The 15,692-nt window shown below is 42.2% G+C and overlaps 1 protein-coding gene across 2 annotated transcripts in view; it reads right to left on the minus strand.

Annotated features, from left to right (window-relative positions):
• FGL1 (fibrinogen like 1) overlaps positions 1–15,692 on the minus strand; it is a 79,980-nt gene that overhangs the window by 39,263 nt on the left and 25,025 nt on the right. For both annotated transcript variants that reach the window (XM_075860146.1, XM_075860147.1), the window contains exon 3: positions 3,378–3,453. In XM_075860146.1, the coding sequence (XP_075716261.1) occupies positions 3,378–3,453 (76 nt within the window). The remainder of the gene's footprint in view (positions 1–3,377; positions 3,454–15,692) is intronic.

Raw genomic sequence — 15,692 nt, forward strand, 5'->3', positions numbered from 1 at the left:
GCTGTCCTCTAGGAATATCCGTCTAAAGGTGCCTTCCTACAAGTTTGCTTCCAGGTTCCTCGGACCCTTTGAGATACTACAACAAATAAACCCTGTCTCCTATAAGCTTCGGCTGCCTCCTACCCTCAGAATCCCCAACTTCTTTCCTGTGTCCCGCCTGAAGCCTATGGTCCCGAACCGCTATAGTAAGACTCGTGGTCCCGCAGTGGCTCCCAGCAGTTCATCTGACGTGTTTGAGGTGAAGGAGATCCTGGACTGCAAGAGGGTAGGAGGAAGGACTTTTTATTTGGTAGATTGGAGGGGGTTTGGTCCAGAGGAGATGTCCTGAAAGCCAGAGAAGAACTTCAATGCTCCTATCCTCATTAAGAAGTTCCTCTCTCGCTCTGGTCCCAAGAAAAGGAGGTATTAGAGGGGGGATACTGTAACGTCCACAGCCACGGACCGTCGTTCTTACCTGCCCCCAAATGGCCGCAGCCATGAACGAGTGAGTGCAGGGCTGCATCTCCCTCCTGAGAGACGCCTGGCACTCACTTCCACATTGCTGCACTGGTTCCCGTAGGGTGCGCGGCCGGCCTTAAAGGGCCAGTGCACACACATGAGTAAAATCTGTAATTAGCCCATGATCACCTTGGACTATAAAAAGGGCCCTACCCTTTCACTCATTGCCTGAGCATTGTTGTGTTTACCCATGTTAGTCTTAGCAAATGGTGTTATCCTGTTCCCGTTGTTCCCGTGCCCTGCTACCTGTACCCTGTATTCCGTGCTTTATTTGTCCCTGTGCCGTAGACTGTTGGAGTCGTGTTGTGCCACCTGTCACGCCTACTGTCTGAAAATTAATTTGTGCCGTGCCTCCATTACTGTCCGGACTATTAAAGGTACTCTTGTACTAGTACTGTTGTTTGGCCAGCTGCTAATCCGATACGGCAGATGTGGGTATTTAGAATGGATTTCTGAAAATGAAAGAATCCTGCAGTCTTCCAGATGTACAAGTTGTTTTAGGGAGGTGATTCCTAATGCGTGCCATCTACGGAAGATTGTCTGTGAGTTACCTTCCTGAAAGTTGGGATTACAGATTAATGGTAAGTGAAAAATGGGAAAAAAAATATTTGTTGGGTGGAATAAGACAAAAACAGCGATTCCACAATCTTTTGGGGCGTTTTTACGGCGTTCACTGTGCAGTCAAAATGGCATGTTAACTTTATTCTGCGAGTCAATAAGATTATAGCAATACCAAATTTATATAGTTTTTTTTATGTTTTACTACTTTTACAGGGAAAAAACTGATTTTTAAAAATAAAATTTGAGTTTTGTTGCCATTTTCTGAGAGCCATAACTTTTTTTTTTTCTGTCGATTGAGCGATATGAGGACTTACTTTTTTGCGGGGCAAGCTGTATTTTTTATTGGTACCATTTTGGGGTACATGGGACTTTTTGATCACTTTTTATTCATTTTTTTCTCGGAGATGAAGTGACCTTTTTTTTACGCCGTTTCCCGTGCGGACTAAATAATGATATAATGCAATAGTTCAGACTTTACAGACGTGTCCATACCAGTTATGTTAATTTATTTATTTTTTTACTTTGTGCTTGAGGAAAAATGGGAAAAGGTTTTTATTTGAACATTTAATTTTTATTTATTTTTTATTTATTAAAAAAACTTTATTTTACTGTATTTCACTTGTCCCCTAGGGGACTTGAACCATCAATGGATCACTTGCACGATATACTGCTGCAGGCAGAGCTTCATAGGAGTACTTCATCAGGCCTCCAGGCTGCCATGCCAACTAACGGTGCCCCCCCCCCCCCGATAATGTCGCGGGGGGCGTTGCAACGTTACAGGGGGCCGTCCCCCTGTTTCTAGTAATTTAAATGGCGTGGTCGCTATTGACCACGGTATTTAATGGGTTAAACTAGCGTGATCGCGCTCAAGTGTTATCCCGCCTGTTACCCTGAAGTGTCGGCTGTAACACGCTGAAGTGTCGGCTGAAGTGTTACAGCCGACACGCTCTACACCCTCACCCGACATACGCCGTATATGTACAGCAGATGTCGGGAAGGGGTTAATGCCTATGAATATTAAATGGGATGTCATAACATCTCTTGTAGGTGTAATGTGTAGGTGTTCCAATACTTTTTTCCATATAGTGTATCTTTCAATGTACGGTCCTTTAATTAAATCCTTTTGGCGTACGCTGGCCCATTAAATGATATACATGTCAGTGTAGATACATCACCAGATATGCCTACATACAATGCCAGCTACAAAGTGACCTCAAAAGCTGCCCTCCCTCTGTCAGCCACAATGAAAGTGTCAGGGTCCTTTTATACCGGCCAATATTGGCCATAAAAACTAGCACGGATCTCCGAGACAGCTCATTGATCAGCGCTGGTTTGCTCCTTTCACAAGGAGCTATGTATAGGGACGAGCGATCGTTACTATGATCACTTGTGCCCATGCATTTCCATCATGTCGGCAGCATGTCTCCCTGTTTGCACAGGGAGATGTGCTGCCGACAACGATAATATTTTATGTTGCCTAAACTATATGTTTAGCCAATGAATGAGTGTTTGCAAGTTCATCGGCTGATCGTTTCCCTGTTTACACAGGGCAATGATCGTGAACGAGCGATCATATAAAGGCTCATTTGCCCAATCATTGGCCCGAGTAAAAGGGCCTTAAAGAGGCTCTGTCACCACATTATAAGTGGCCTATATTGTACATGATGTGATCGGCGCTGTAATGTAGATTACAGCAGTGTTTTTTATTTAGAAAAACAATCATTTTTTACGGTGTTATGACCTATATTAGCTTTATGCTAATGAGTTTCTTAAGAACAACTGGGCGTGTTTTAATTTTTGGCCGCTTGCCTTGCTGTAAATATCACACAGACGCTACAGAATTGACAGGATTATGAATAGACATCACGTCCTGGCTGAAGGTAATGTATATTCATTGTCAGGACACTGCAGTAGCGTTATAGTGTGTTTATATGGCTGCACATAGCGATATAGCTATATCGCGATGTGCTGTTCTAATGAATGGAGAGAAGTGTATGACGCTGATTGGTCAGTGTCATACACTTCTCTCCACAACGGCCACTTGGCCAAAAAGTAAAACACCCCCAGTTGTTCATTAAGAAACTCATTAGCATAAAGCTAATATAGGTCATAACTCCGTTAAAAATGATCGTTTTTCTTAATAAAAAAAATACTGCTGTAATCTACATTACAGCGCCGATCATATCATGTACAATATAGGCCACTTATAATGTGGGGACATTGCCTCTTTAAGTCTCAATGTCTACCAATGCTAGTCACAATGAGCACCAATGTCAACAACAATGTTTTCCAATCTCTTCCCCCCATACACAACTTACCATTGTTGTAAGAACAAGGAGGGTGATGATGAATATAACAGAATAAGAGAAACAAGAATTCTCCATTGTGACAAATCTAGAAAGATAACAAAACACCTGTCAATATAATAGTAATATAATATACGTTTAAAGTGTTAAGAAGGTTATACAGGATTAGAAAAACATGGCAAATTTCTATCAGAAACAGCAACACACTTGGCCATGGGTTGTGTCTGGTATTGAATCTCAGCTCCATTGAAGTGAATGCCATATTTTTCTAATAATGTGCAAACCCTTTAAACCAATGAGAACATTAAATTATTCATACACTATAGAATCCATATAACCAAATGCATTTGTGATAAAAAAAATATAAGGTTTATATATCTGGTTTTGCCATAGAAACCTAGTAGTACACTATACTGATGTATTTCAGGTTATTATCTGCACACTGATGATGATTATAATAATAATTATAATAATAATAATAATAATAATAATAATAATAATAATAATAATAATCATAATAAAGATACCATAATAAGGCATTTGCTGGATATATAATTGAAATAAAAAATAAAAATAAGATGTGTGCCATTCCATTAATCTAGAACTCAGATGTCACGGCCGCGGTCGCGGACCGCCGCCGTCTCTCCTAGGTGGGAAATTGAAATCTTAAATCACTTTTTGTTTAACAAATTACAAAAATGTATGTTAAATATATTTTGAAAACATTATTAGTGTTTTGTTTTTATAATTTTCTGTCAACTACCATATAAAAAAAATTTCTCACTTGCCATTGAGAGATCACAATACCCAGACATGTTGTGCTGTGTACACCATGGGTCAGGGCAGCTGTCATCTCATTTTCATCAAATGGCAGGATTACAATGAAAGGTAACACCTCTATTATAAAGTTAGAGGCAGATAACACACCATTGGCAATAGGTCATTGGGCAGTGTCAAAAATATTTTAATATCTTTATATGCGTGAATCTAAAAGTGCTTAATATGTTCTGCTATGAACAGGTGTCACTAGGAGCTCACAGAACTGCTGAAACAACAGCCTACAAAGGGGGGGCGGGGGGTGGCTATTCTATTCTAAGACTTCTGGTTTATGACTTTGCATTCAGCTGTTACAAAGGTGGACGTGACAAAACTTGTTGGCATTGTATCTCTTGTGGCTAAAGCAGGGGCGTAGCTAGGCTGGGGCAGGCGGGGCATGTGCCCCAGGCGCAACTTAGAGGGGGGCGCCAGCGCCACCTCCTCCTGCACTATAATTGTACCTGTGTCTATAGGACACAGGTACAATTAGAAGCAATGAATGACCAGGCACGTTACGTGCCCGGCTATTCAGCGCTTTTGCACCAGTGAAGCGACTGGTACCTTTTGTACCAGTGAAGCTTCCGTCGATGAAAGGCGTTGATTGACAGGGAAAGTCATCCTGCCCAGCCAATTAGTGCCTTTCATAGACGCTGCGTTCAACCACCAGGAGACCTGCGCAGAAGAGAGCAGGTCTCCATGGCTGCCGGCCGGCGTGGGAGTGGGATTAAGGTGAGTTTAAATAGTTGTTTTTTTTTAAATTGTAATAAAAGTGTGTGTCATTATCTACAAGGGGGACTTTATCTACGGGGGGACTTTATCTACGGAGGGGGGACTTTGTCTACACGGGGGGCCTTTATCTATGGAGGGGGACTTTATCTATGGAGGGGGGACTTTATCTACGGAGGGGGGACTTTATCTACGGAGGGGAGACTTTATCTACGGAGGGGGGACTTTATCTACGGAGGGGGGACTTTATCTACGGAGGGGGGACTTTATCTACGGAGGGAGGACTGTCTACACGGGGGGACCTTTATCTACGGGGGGACCTTTATCTACGGGGGTACCTTTATCTACGGAGGGGGGACTTTATCTACATGCGGGGGGCTTTATCTACGGGGGGTGTCTATCTACAGGGGGGGCTATCTATGGAGCACCATATACAGGGGTGGGCTATAGCTACAGGGCGGCTATATAGTATATAGCCCCCCTGTAGCTATAGCCCACCCCTGTATATTGTGCTCCATAGATAGCCCACCCCAGTATATAGCCCACCCCTGTAGATATAGCCCACCCCTGTAGATAGTGCTCCACAGAAAGCCCACCTCTGTGTATAGCCCCCCTGTACATATAGTCCACCCCTGTATATAGTGCTCCACAGATAGCCCACCCCTGTATATAGTATATACAGGGGTAGGCTATCTTTGGAGCACTATATACAGGGGTGGGTTATCTGTGGAGCACTATATACAGGGGTGGACTATCTAGTGGAGCACTATATACAGGGGTGGACTATATGTACAGAGGGGCTATATACAGGGGTGGGCTATATCTACAGGGGGCTATATACAGGGGTGGGCTATCTGTGAAACACTATATACAGGGGTGGACTATATGTGGCGCACTATATACAGGGGTGGACTATATGTGGAGCTATATCTGCAGGGGGGCTACATACAGGGGTGGGCTATCTGTGGAGCACTATATACAGGGGTGGGCTATATCTACAGGAGGGCTATATACAGGGTTGGGCTATATGTGTAGCACTATATACAGGGCTGGGCTATATCTACAGGGGGCTATATACAGGGGTGGGCTATCTGTAGAGCGCTATAGGGGGAGTTATTTGTGGGACACTTTATACAACGGTGGGCTATATGGGGGCACTATCTACAGGGGGCTCTATGGCAGGCACTATCTACAGGGGGCACAGTGTGTGTGTGTGTGGGACACGGTGAATGGTGCTATTATAATTAGAGGTGCAGTGTATGTCACTATTATATTCAGGGGTGTAGTGTGTGGTATAATGAGAACTTTATCTTTATAGGTGTAGAAATGTTGGAAAAGTGATAAACTGAAGACATCTGAGCGGCAAACTGCAGAATTGGGCTGTGATCGGGAGAAGCCACCATAGAGGTCTGGACCGGATGGAGAAAAAGAGCTAGAATCTGAGACGTCACCGGTGAGTCACTTAATGTAAATGTTTATTCTGCCTCTAATCAGTAATGTAGTCACTGTGTGATCTGCAGTGAGATGATGGGTGGTATGATTATGATAGGATTTATTTTTTGTGAAACAGCAACTCCCAGTATATCCTTATCATTGTTTGGGCCACGCTGGGAGCTGTAGTTTTACGCCGTACACACCTATACAGCAGGGGTTGCACTAAATTGAGCTGTATTTGTGCTGGGGCTGTATATATGTATTGAGCTTGGTTCTGGGGCTGTATTTATGTACTGAGTACTATTTTTGTGTTTTGTATAGAACTATATTGCTTGTAAAATGTACAAATGTTTTTATGCTCGCGTTACATAAAAAGAAATGTTGAAAAGAAATAACACGTCATTGATTAGTAGAGAAAACAAACACGGTGAGGGGGAAGGAGATGTCGGGAAAGAGGTTGGGGGGGCGCCAAACTGAATCTTTGCCCCGGGTGCTGGAGAACCTAGCTACGCCTCTGGCTAAAGATACATACTAAAGATGAGATTGGGATTCTGTATGTTACCATATGTAGAATGTTTATGTATGGAAGTATATGTGCAAGTTGAGGTTAACGCCTACTCTCATATTCCTATAAATAAAGATGGATCCACCCCTAGGGGAGAGACTGTTTGAACACTGATGCTGCGTCTCATGGTCTCTCTCAGATCCACCAGTAAGAGAGCATTCATTAATTTGGAACTCATAGACAAATGCAGATAAAGTCCAAAGTTAACGGACAAAGTAAATTCTGCATCGACAGCAGCTCAACCCCTTCCGACTACCACACATATCACAGAGCTTGCTCACAACACTACTCTCGACGACACACAAGTCGACGGCTCAATTGTCTTACTTTTTTTTATACTTTTTTAATGTGACATCAAAAAATCACCTGTTGTTCAAATTACGTTTTTATGTGAAACATATTTTTGTTGAATTTTTGGTGTTTTTTTTTTCTTTTTCCATGATATTATCTATTTTTAAAAAAATCCTGCAGCTTTCACACTGACCACTGAGTTTCACTATAGACTGACACTTCCTGTCCTGTAGGGATCACTTCTCAGCAGTCATCTCATTATTATTACAGGCAGAAAAACAATGAAAGTAACACGTCTATATAGATACACAGGATCCACTATTGATAATAGGCTTACCTTTCCTGTTCTCTAGAGATCACTTCTCAGCAGTCATCTCATTATTATCACAGGCATAATAACAATGAAAGGTAACACGTCTATATAGATACACTGGATCCATTATTGATAATAGACTGACCTATCCTGTTCTGTAGAGATCACTTCTCAACACTTATGTCATTATCATCACATGCAGGATTGCAATGAAAGGTAAAACCTCTATATAAATAACACAGGATCAAGCATTCATAATAGACTGACCCTTCCTGTTTTGTAGAGATCACTTCTCAGCAGTCATCTCATTATCATCCCAAGCAGGATTACACTGAAAGGTAAAACCTCTATATAGACGACATAGGATCCACTATTCATAATAGACTAAAGGGGGTTTTACACTGTCCGATAATCGGGCAGAAAAGCGTACATAGAACGCTCGTTGCTGATAATTACCCTGTGTAAACAGTGCAGCGATCAGCAGATGAACAAGCAACTGCTGATCGTATAGTTTTAAAAAAGTATAATATTATCGTTGTGAGCAGTACATCAAAGTTCCCTCAAAAAACGACGTAAACAGGGAGATGCGCTGCCAACATGATAATAACGTATGGAGACGATTGATCGGAGTAACCTGTCCCCATCCATAGCTCCGTGTGACAGGAACATGTCTCATTGATCAGCGCTCACTGCAGCGGCCGATTATCGGCCGGTGTAATAGGGCCTTAACTCTTCCTGTTCTGTAGAGATCACTTCTTAGGCTACATTCACACAAACGTAGCCCACATGGGACATGAAAAATTGCTGTTTTCCACGTCCGAAGTCCTCTTTTTCAACGGTACGTTCACACGCTCCATTGAAACAACGGTTGTATGAAAGGCCCCATTGAAATGCATGGGTCCGTATGACGTCCTTTGTTTTAATGGCCGTCACACAGATGAGATTCACGTTCATGTGAATGAGCCCAAAAAAGTAATCTCATTATCATGACAGGCAGGCTTACAATGAATGGTAAACCTCTATATAGATAAAATAGGATCCACTATTAATAATAGACTAAGGGTATGTTCAGACGCTGAATAAAAAAACGGCTGTAAAATATACAATTGAATACAGCGGTTTTCAGCTTTTTTTGATGCGTTTTTTTGTGCCCGTTTTTGGAGCTGTTTTTCTATTGACACAATAAAAAACGGCTCCAAAAACGGCTCAAGAAGTGACCTGCACTTCTTTTTTATGGGGCGTTATTTTACGCGCCGTTTTTTCAAAAGGCCACGTAAAAAACACCTCATCGGAAAGAAACGCCGTTTTTCCCATTGAAATCAATGGGCAGATGTTTGGAGGTGTTCAGCTTCCGTATTTTCAGCCTTTTTTTTGGGCGTTTACGACCTAAAAACGGCTGAAAATAAGCCGTGTGAACATACCCCAAAGGGGGTTTTACATTGATTATCGTGCAGATGAGCGTTCATATAACACTCATTGCCGATAATTGCCCTGTGTAAACAGGGGAACGATCAGCAGATGAACGAGCAAACGCTTGATCATGTGCTTGTCGTATCGTTTTAAAAAAGTTAAATATTATCTTTGTCGGCAGCACATGTCCCTGTGTAAACATGGAGACGCGCTGCCGACATGATAATATGTATGGGGACGAGTGATCGGAGTAACGACCGCTCGTCCCCATCCATAGCTCCGTGTGATAGGAACAAACAAACGCTGACCAACGATGACTCATTGATTTTTTGCTCGCTGCACCAGCCGAATATTCATATAACAATTCCTGTTCTGTAGAGATCACTTCTCAACAGTCATCTCATTATCATCACAGGCAGGATTACAATGAAAGGTACACCTCTATATAGATAACACAGGATCCACTATTAGCTATAGACTGACCCTTCCTGTTTTGTAGGGATCCCTTTTAAGCAGTCATTACATAATTATCACAGGGAGAATTACAATGAAAGGTAACACCTCTATATAGATGACACAGGATCCACTATTCATAATAGACTGACCCTTCCTGTTCTGTAGGGATCGCTTCTCAGCATTCATCTTAGTATCATCACAGGCAGGTTTAGGAGAGATAATACCTCTATTGTATAGCTGGAGGCAGATCTCACAGTATCCACCATTGCCAATAGGAGATGAACACAGCTCTGCTCCTCCCCCTCCTGTGGAATAACCCCTTTAAATAAAAACACTGACAAGTCAAAAACTGTATTATATGTTTACTCAGGTCCCTTTGTCCAAAATTACATTTTGAGATGAGAGTGTAAGATTCAGTGTGGCCAATAAGCAATAATAAAGTAAATATGGAAAGGCAAATTCTACTTTACATCACTGTAAATTACTCCTTACAAATTGTGTCGCATACACATTCCGCCCTTGCCCTTGAGAGATGATTGCTATGTTGGTCTGGTATCCAACAGAGGAACAGCAGCACCTGGGCCCAATCATGTGGGTGTGGGTTTCTCCAAGCACATATGATTGCTATTAAAGTTAATTTTGCAATAGTCAAGATTCAGACGTCATTGTTAGACCACAGCTTGTTTCTTATGTTTGGTTTCTGTTCCAGATGAACTCAAGTGGCTAACATGTGCTCTGAGGTTAGACTTTAGCTTCATGTTGGAAAACGAAGGTTGCAAATTGGAGAATTTCCATAAAAGTTGCAGTTCCATGGTTGATCAAGTTTCAGCAAGTATCTGATTTCATTAAAATAATAATTTATTTGGAATCTGAGATTTATTTTTTTAGTGTTAAAAAATTTGAATGCAATCTTATTAGAGAATTTCATCTTATATTTTTTAATTAAAGTATAAACAAAGTATATATTATATCGTAACAGAAATAATGATATCATGTCTATCATATGATTCATTTACTGTGACAGAAACGTATTCCCATGTTCCTGAGTTATATTTTACCTTTGGTAAATTGTATGCTTGTTAGTTTAAGGCTTCGTTCACATCTGCGCCAGGGCTCCGTTCAGGCTGTTTTTAGCCACAAACAAGAATTGTTATGCATTTATTAAAATAACAATCATTTATTTATTTATTTTTTAAATGTGCCAGGCGTCTGCTTTAAAAATATTATATAATTTTTTTTGCTTTATAATTCATGTTTTTTTGTGTATTTCACTGTGGCAGCATCTACAGAGGGCACTGTGGCAGCATCTACAGAGGGCACTGTGGCAGCATCTACAGAGGGCACTGTGGCAGCATCTACAGAGGACACTGTGGCAGCATCTACAGAGGACACTGTGGCAGCATCTACAGAGGGCACTGTGGCAGCATCTACAGAGGGCACTGTGGCAGCATCTACAGAGGGCACTGTGGCAGCATCTACAGAGGGCACTGTGGCAGCATCTACAGAGGACACTGTGGCAGCATCTACAGAGGACACTGTGGCAGCATCTACAGAGGACACTGTGGCAGCATCTACAGAGGACAATGTGACAGCATCTACAGAGGGCACGGTGGCAGCATCTACAGAGGGCACTGTGGCAGCATCTAAAGAGTGCACTGTGGCAGCATCTACAGAGGGCACTGTGGCATTATCTAGGGGCGTGTTGGATTATCTACAGAGGGCACTGTGGCATTATCTACAGAGGGCACTGTGGCATTATCTACAGAGGACTCTGTGGCAGCATCTACAGAGTGCACTGCGGTAGCATCCACAGTGGGCACTGCGGCAGCATCCACAGAGGGCACGGCGGCAACATCCACAGAGGGCACAGCGGCAGCATCCACAGAGGGCACAGCGACAGCATCCACAGAGGGCACAGCGGCAGCATCCACAGAGGGTACAGCGGCAGCATCCACAGAGGGCAATGCGGCAGCATCCACCGAGGGCACTGTGGCACTATCTAAAAAGGGGCTGCCCAATATTGACATGTGTGTCTGCCAAACGCTGCTAACTGAGCCGCCTGACTGCATTTAGCGACAATTAAACTGGCAAACTGGATTGTTGAAATAAGCACGTGGAGAATTCTCTCAAATTTTAAACCTAGCGGTATTATTATAGTAATGTAGTATTATTATAGTAATATAGTGTTATAGTAGTTCAAATAACTAATTGATTAACAATAATTTTGTATTGTATCAAATTTGAAAGTAATGCGGCCCGTCAACTTCCCATTTTTTCCATATGTGGCCCACTTACTCGGCTGAATTTGAGACCCCTGCTCTAAACTCTTCTCTTCCCATGGTCTTTTCCTCTCCTGCGTTGTAGCTGTCTGGATAGTGAAGGGGGCAGCATAGGTTTGTAAAGGCCAGCTAGGCAGCTTGATTATTAACTCCTGGGGCCCATCTAGTTTCCATTAGTTAAAACTACGGGGACCCCGGTCATTATCATAAATTTAGCAACGGACAGCAGCACAGAACTCCCGCAGCTGATTCATAAATTAGGACTCTGCCTTTTCCTGCTCCCCTCCCCACACTCGACTACGCAGTGCAGACACATTAGGTCGATGTGGAGGAGGAGAGTAGAAGAAGAGGCGGTCCGTCTGGGGCATCGGCAATGATACAACCAGCGGCAGTTTTTTCCTTGTACGGGCCCCGATGCTTTTACTTTGGTAGAAAGAATGGGAATTCGCAATGGGGTCCCGTTCTTCCTCCAAAGTGAAATGAAACCATGGGAGCCCATGGCCCTATTACGAAGGACCAATGCAGGGCCAGTTTTAGACAAAGTGTGGCCCTGAGCAAAGGTAAAAGTAGGGCCCTGTATCAATAATGCAGTCAATTCAGAAGGAGGTGTCGAGGGAACTGCATCACTGATTTGTAGCTTGTCCAGGAGTGTTGCAAGCCCCAAAGCATATGCCCCCCCCCCCTCTCACACAATTTTTTAAAATCTATTTACATATACAGTTATTAAATCCTACCACTATACCAGATTATATTACCTCAAACTGCATACTGTTACTGAACACAACTCACTATAAGAACAATATTACCAATAATAACACAATATAAGGTCCAAATAGTACCGTCACACCATAACCACATAGTGACTGAAAAATACCCCCATACTGTTACTGAATAATACCTCCACACCATAACCACATAGTGAATAATACTCCCATACTGTTACTGAATAACCACACCATAACCACATACTGAATACCCCCATACTGTTACTGAATAATACCGCCACATCATAACCACATAGTGACTGAATAATGCCCCCATACTGTTACTGAATAACCCGTCCTGCAAAAAACAAGCCCTTACACCGCTTTTTTGACTGAAAAATAAAAAAGTTACGGCTCTCAGAATACGGTGACACAAAAAAGAAATTATTTTATAAAGAAGTGATTTTATTGTGCAAACGCTGCAAAACATTAAAAAAACTATATACATATGGTATCACCGTAATCGTACCGACCAGCAGAATAAAGTAAAATTGTCATTTATAGCGCATTATGAACGCCGTAAGAAATAAAGAATTTAAAACGCCAAAATCACTGTTTTTGGCCACCAAAGCTCTAAATAAAAGTAATAAAAAGTGATAAAAAATTTGCATCTACCAAAAAATGGTACCAATAAAAACTACAGCTCGTCCTGCCAAAAATAAGCCCTCACACCGCTCAATTCATGGAAAAATAAAAAAGTTATGGCGTTTGGAAGGCGGGGAGTGAAAAACTAAAATGGAAAAGCAAAAAAGGATCAGTCCTGCAAAGGTTAATTAATTTCTATTAAAAAAATAAATTATTACCACATGTGGGATATTGTCGTACTCGGGAGAGATTGCGTTAAAAATTTAGGGCGACTTTTTCTCCTTTATCCCTTGTGAAAATGAAAAAATTCAACATTTTAGTGGACAAAAATGTTTATATTCATTTTCACGGCCTAATTCTACTAAATTCTGCAAAAGACCTGTGTGGTATAAATGCTTACTAAACCCCTAGAAAAATTCCAAAATGGGGTCACTTTTGGGGGGTTTCCACTATTTTGTTCCCTCCAGGGGGTTGCAATCGCGACAAGGCACTGAAAATCAATCCAGCAAAATCTGTGCTCCAAAATCCAAATGGCGCTCCCTCCCTTCTGAGCGCTGCCGTGGGTCCAAACATCAGTTTATTACCACATATGGGGTATTTCCGTAATCGGGAGAAGATGATTTACAAATGTTGGGGTGAATTTTCTTCTTTATTCCTTGTAAATATTAAAAATTTCTATGTTATTTCAGAAAAAAAGTAGATTTTCATTTTCACAGACTAACTCCAATAAATATAGCTAAATACCTGTGGGGTCAAAGTTCTAACTATACCCCTAGATAAATTCCTTGAGGGGTCTAGTTTCCAAAATGGGGTCACTTTTGGGGAGTTTCCACTGTTTTGGCCCCACAAGACCTCTTCAAAGTCGACATGGTGCCTAAAATATATTCTAAAAATAAGCAGGCCCCAAAATGCACTAGGTGCTCCTTTGCTTCTGAGGCCTGTGTTTCAGCCCATTAGCACACTAGGACCACATGTGGGATATTCTTAAAAACTGCAGGACCTGGGCAATAAATATTGAGTTGTATTTCTCTGGTAAAACCTTCTGTGTTACACAATTTTTTTTATTACAAATGAATTTTGGCAAAAAAAGGAGAAATTTGTAAATTTCCCCTCTACTTTGCTTTATTTCCTGTGAAACGCCTAAAGGGTTAAAATACTTTCTGAATGCTGTTTTGAATACCTTGAGGGGTGCAGTTTTTAAAATGGAGTAATTTATTGGGATATTCTAATATATAAGGCCCTCAAAACCACTTCAGAACTGAACTGGCCCCTGTAAAAATAGCCTTTTGAAATTTTCTTGAAAATTTGAGAAATCGCTGCTAAAGTTCTAAGCATTGTAACGTCCTAGAAAAATAAAAGGATGTTCAAAAAACAATGCAAATATAAAGTACACATATGGGAAATGGTAACTAGTGACTATTTTGTGTGGTATTACTATCGGTTTTACAAGCAGATACATTTAAATTTAGAAAAATGCAAATTTTTGCAAATTTTCTCTACATTTTGGTGCTTTTCACGAATAAATATTGAATTTATTGACCACATTTTTCCACTATCATTAAGTACAATATGTCACGAGAAAACAATCTCAGAATCGCTTGGATAGGTAAAAGCATTCCGGAGTTATTACCACATAAATTGACACATGTCAGATTTGAAAAAATCGGCTGTGCCACAAGGCCAAAACAGGCTGCGTTCTAAAGGGGTTAAACAAACTTATAATCCAAAGTGCCACAGATAGTAATAATGATCCCACAGTTCTCGACACAATAAAAGTGCCCCATCAGTAACAGTGCCCCCTTTGTGTCCCCACATAATAATGCCCACTTTGTGCCCCCTGTATATAGCACCACAGCTTTCCCAGTAGATAGCACCACACACACAGCGCCCTGTAGATATTACCACATAGCCCTCCTAGTAGATAGTGCCACACAGCCTCCTCCTTGTATATAGTGCCACACAGCCTCCTCCTTGTATATAGTGCCACACAGCCTCCTCCTTGTATATAGTGCCACACAGCCCCCTCCTTGTATATAGTGCCACACAGCCCCCCTTGTATATAGTGCCACACAGCCATCTGCCTTGTATATAGTGCCACACAGCCCCCCTTCCTTGTATATAGTGGCACACAGCCCCCCTTGTATATGGTGCCATACAGCTCCCCCTTGTATATAATGCCACACAGCTCCCCCTTGTATATAGTGCCAAACAGCTCTCCTCCCTTGTATAGTGCCACACAGCCCCCCTCCCCTTGTATAGTGCCATACAGCCCCCCCTCCTTGTATATAGTGCCACACAGCCAAGGGCGTAACTAGGAAATACTGGGCCTCATAGCCAACATTTGAATGGGCCCCCTCCCCTGGGTGCCACACAACCCCCCTTGTACATAATGCCCTCTGGTAGATTGTGCCATACAGTCCCCCTGTAGACAGTGCCATACAGCCCCCCTGTAGACAGTGCCATACAAGCCCCTGACTTGATTGTCCATATATGGACAGTGACTTCGTCAGTGGCTCCCTCTATAAGTGGAATCCCCGGCCAGGCGTCGGCAATGCTTCGGCCTGTTATTCCGCTACAGGAGGGGCCCCTTACATCACTGCCCTTATATGGACAGAGAAGTTATGGGCTACTCCTGGAGCACCTGAATCCATGGCCAAACCGTTGTGGACGCCCTGGCCGTGAATTTCG

Source organism: Rhinoderma darwinii, chromosome 1, assembly GCF_050947455.1.
Source record: "Rhinoderma darwinii isolate aRhiDar2 chromosome 1, aRhiDar2.hap1, whole genome shotgun sequence".
NCBI classification, from domain to species: Eukaryota; Metazoa; Chordata; class Amphibia; order Anura; family Rhinodermatidae; genus Rhinoderma; species Rhinoderma darwinii.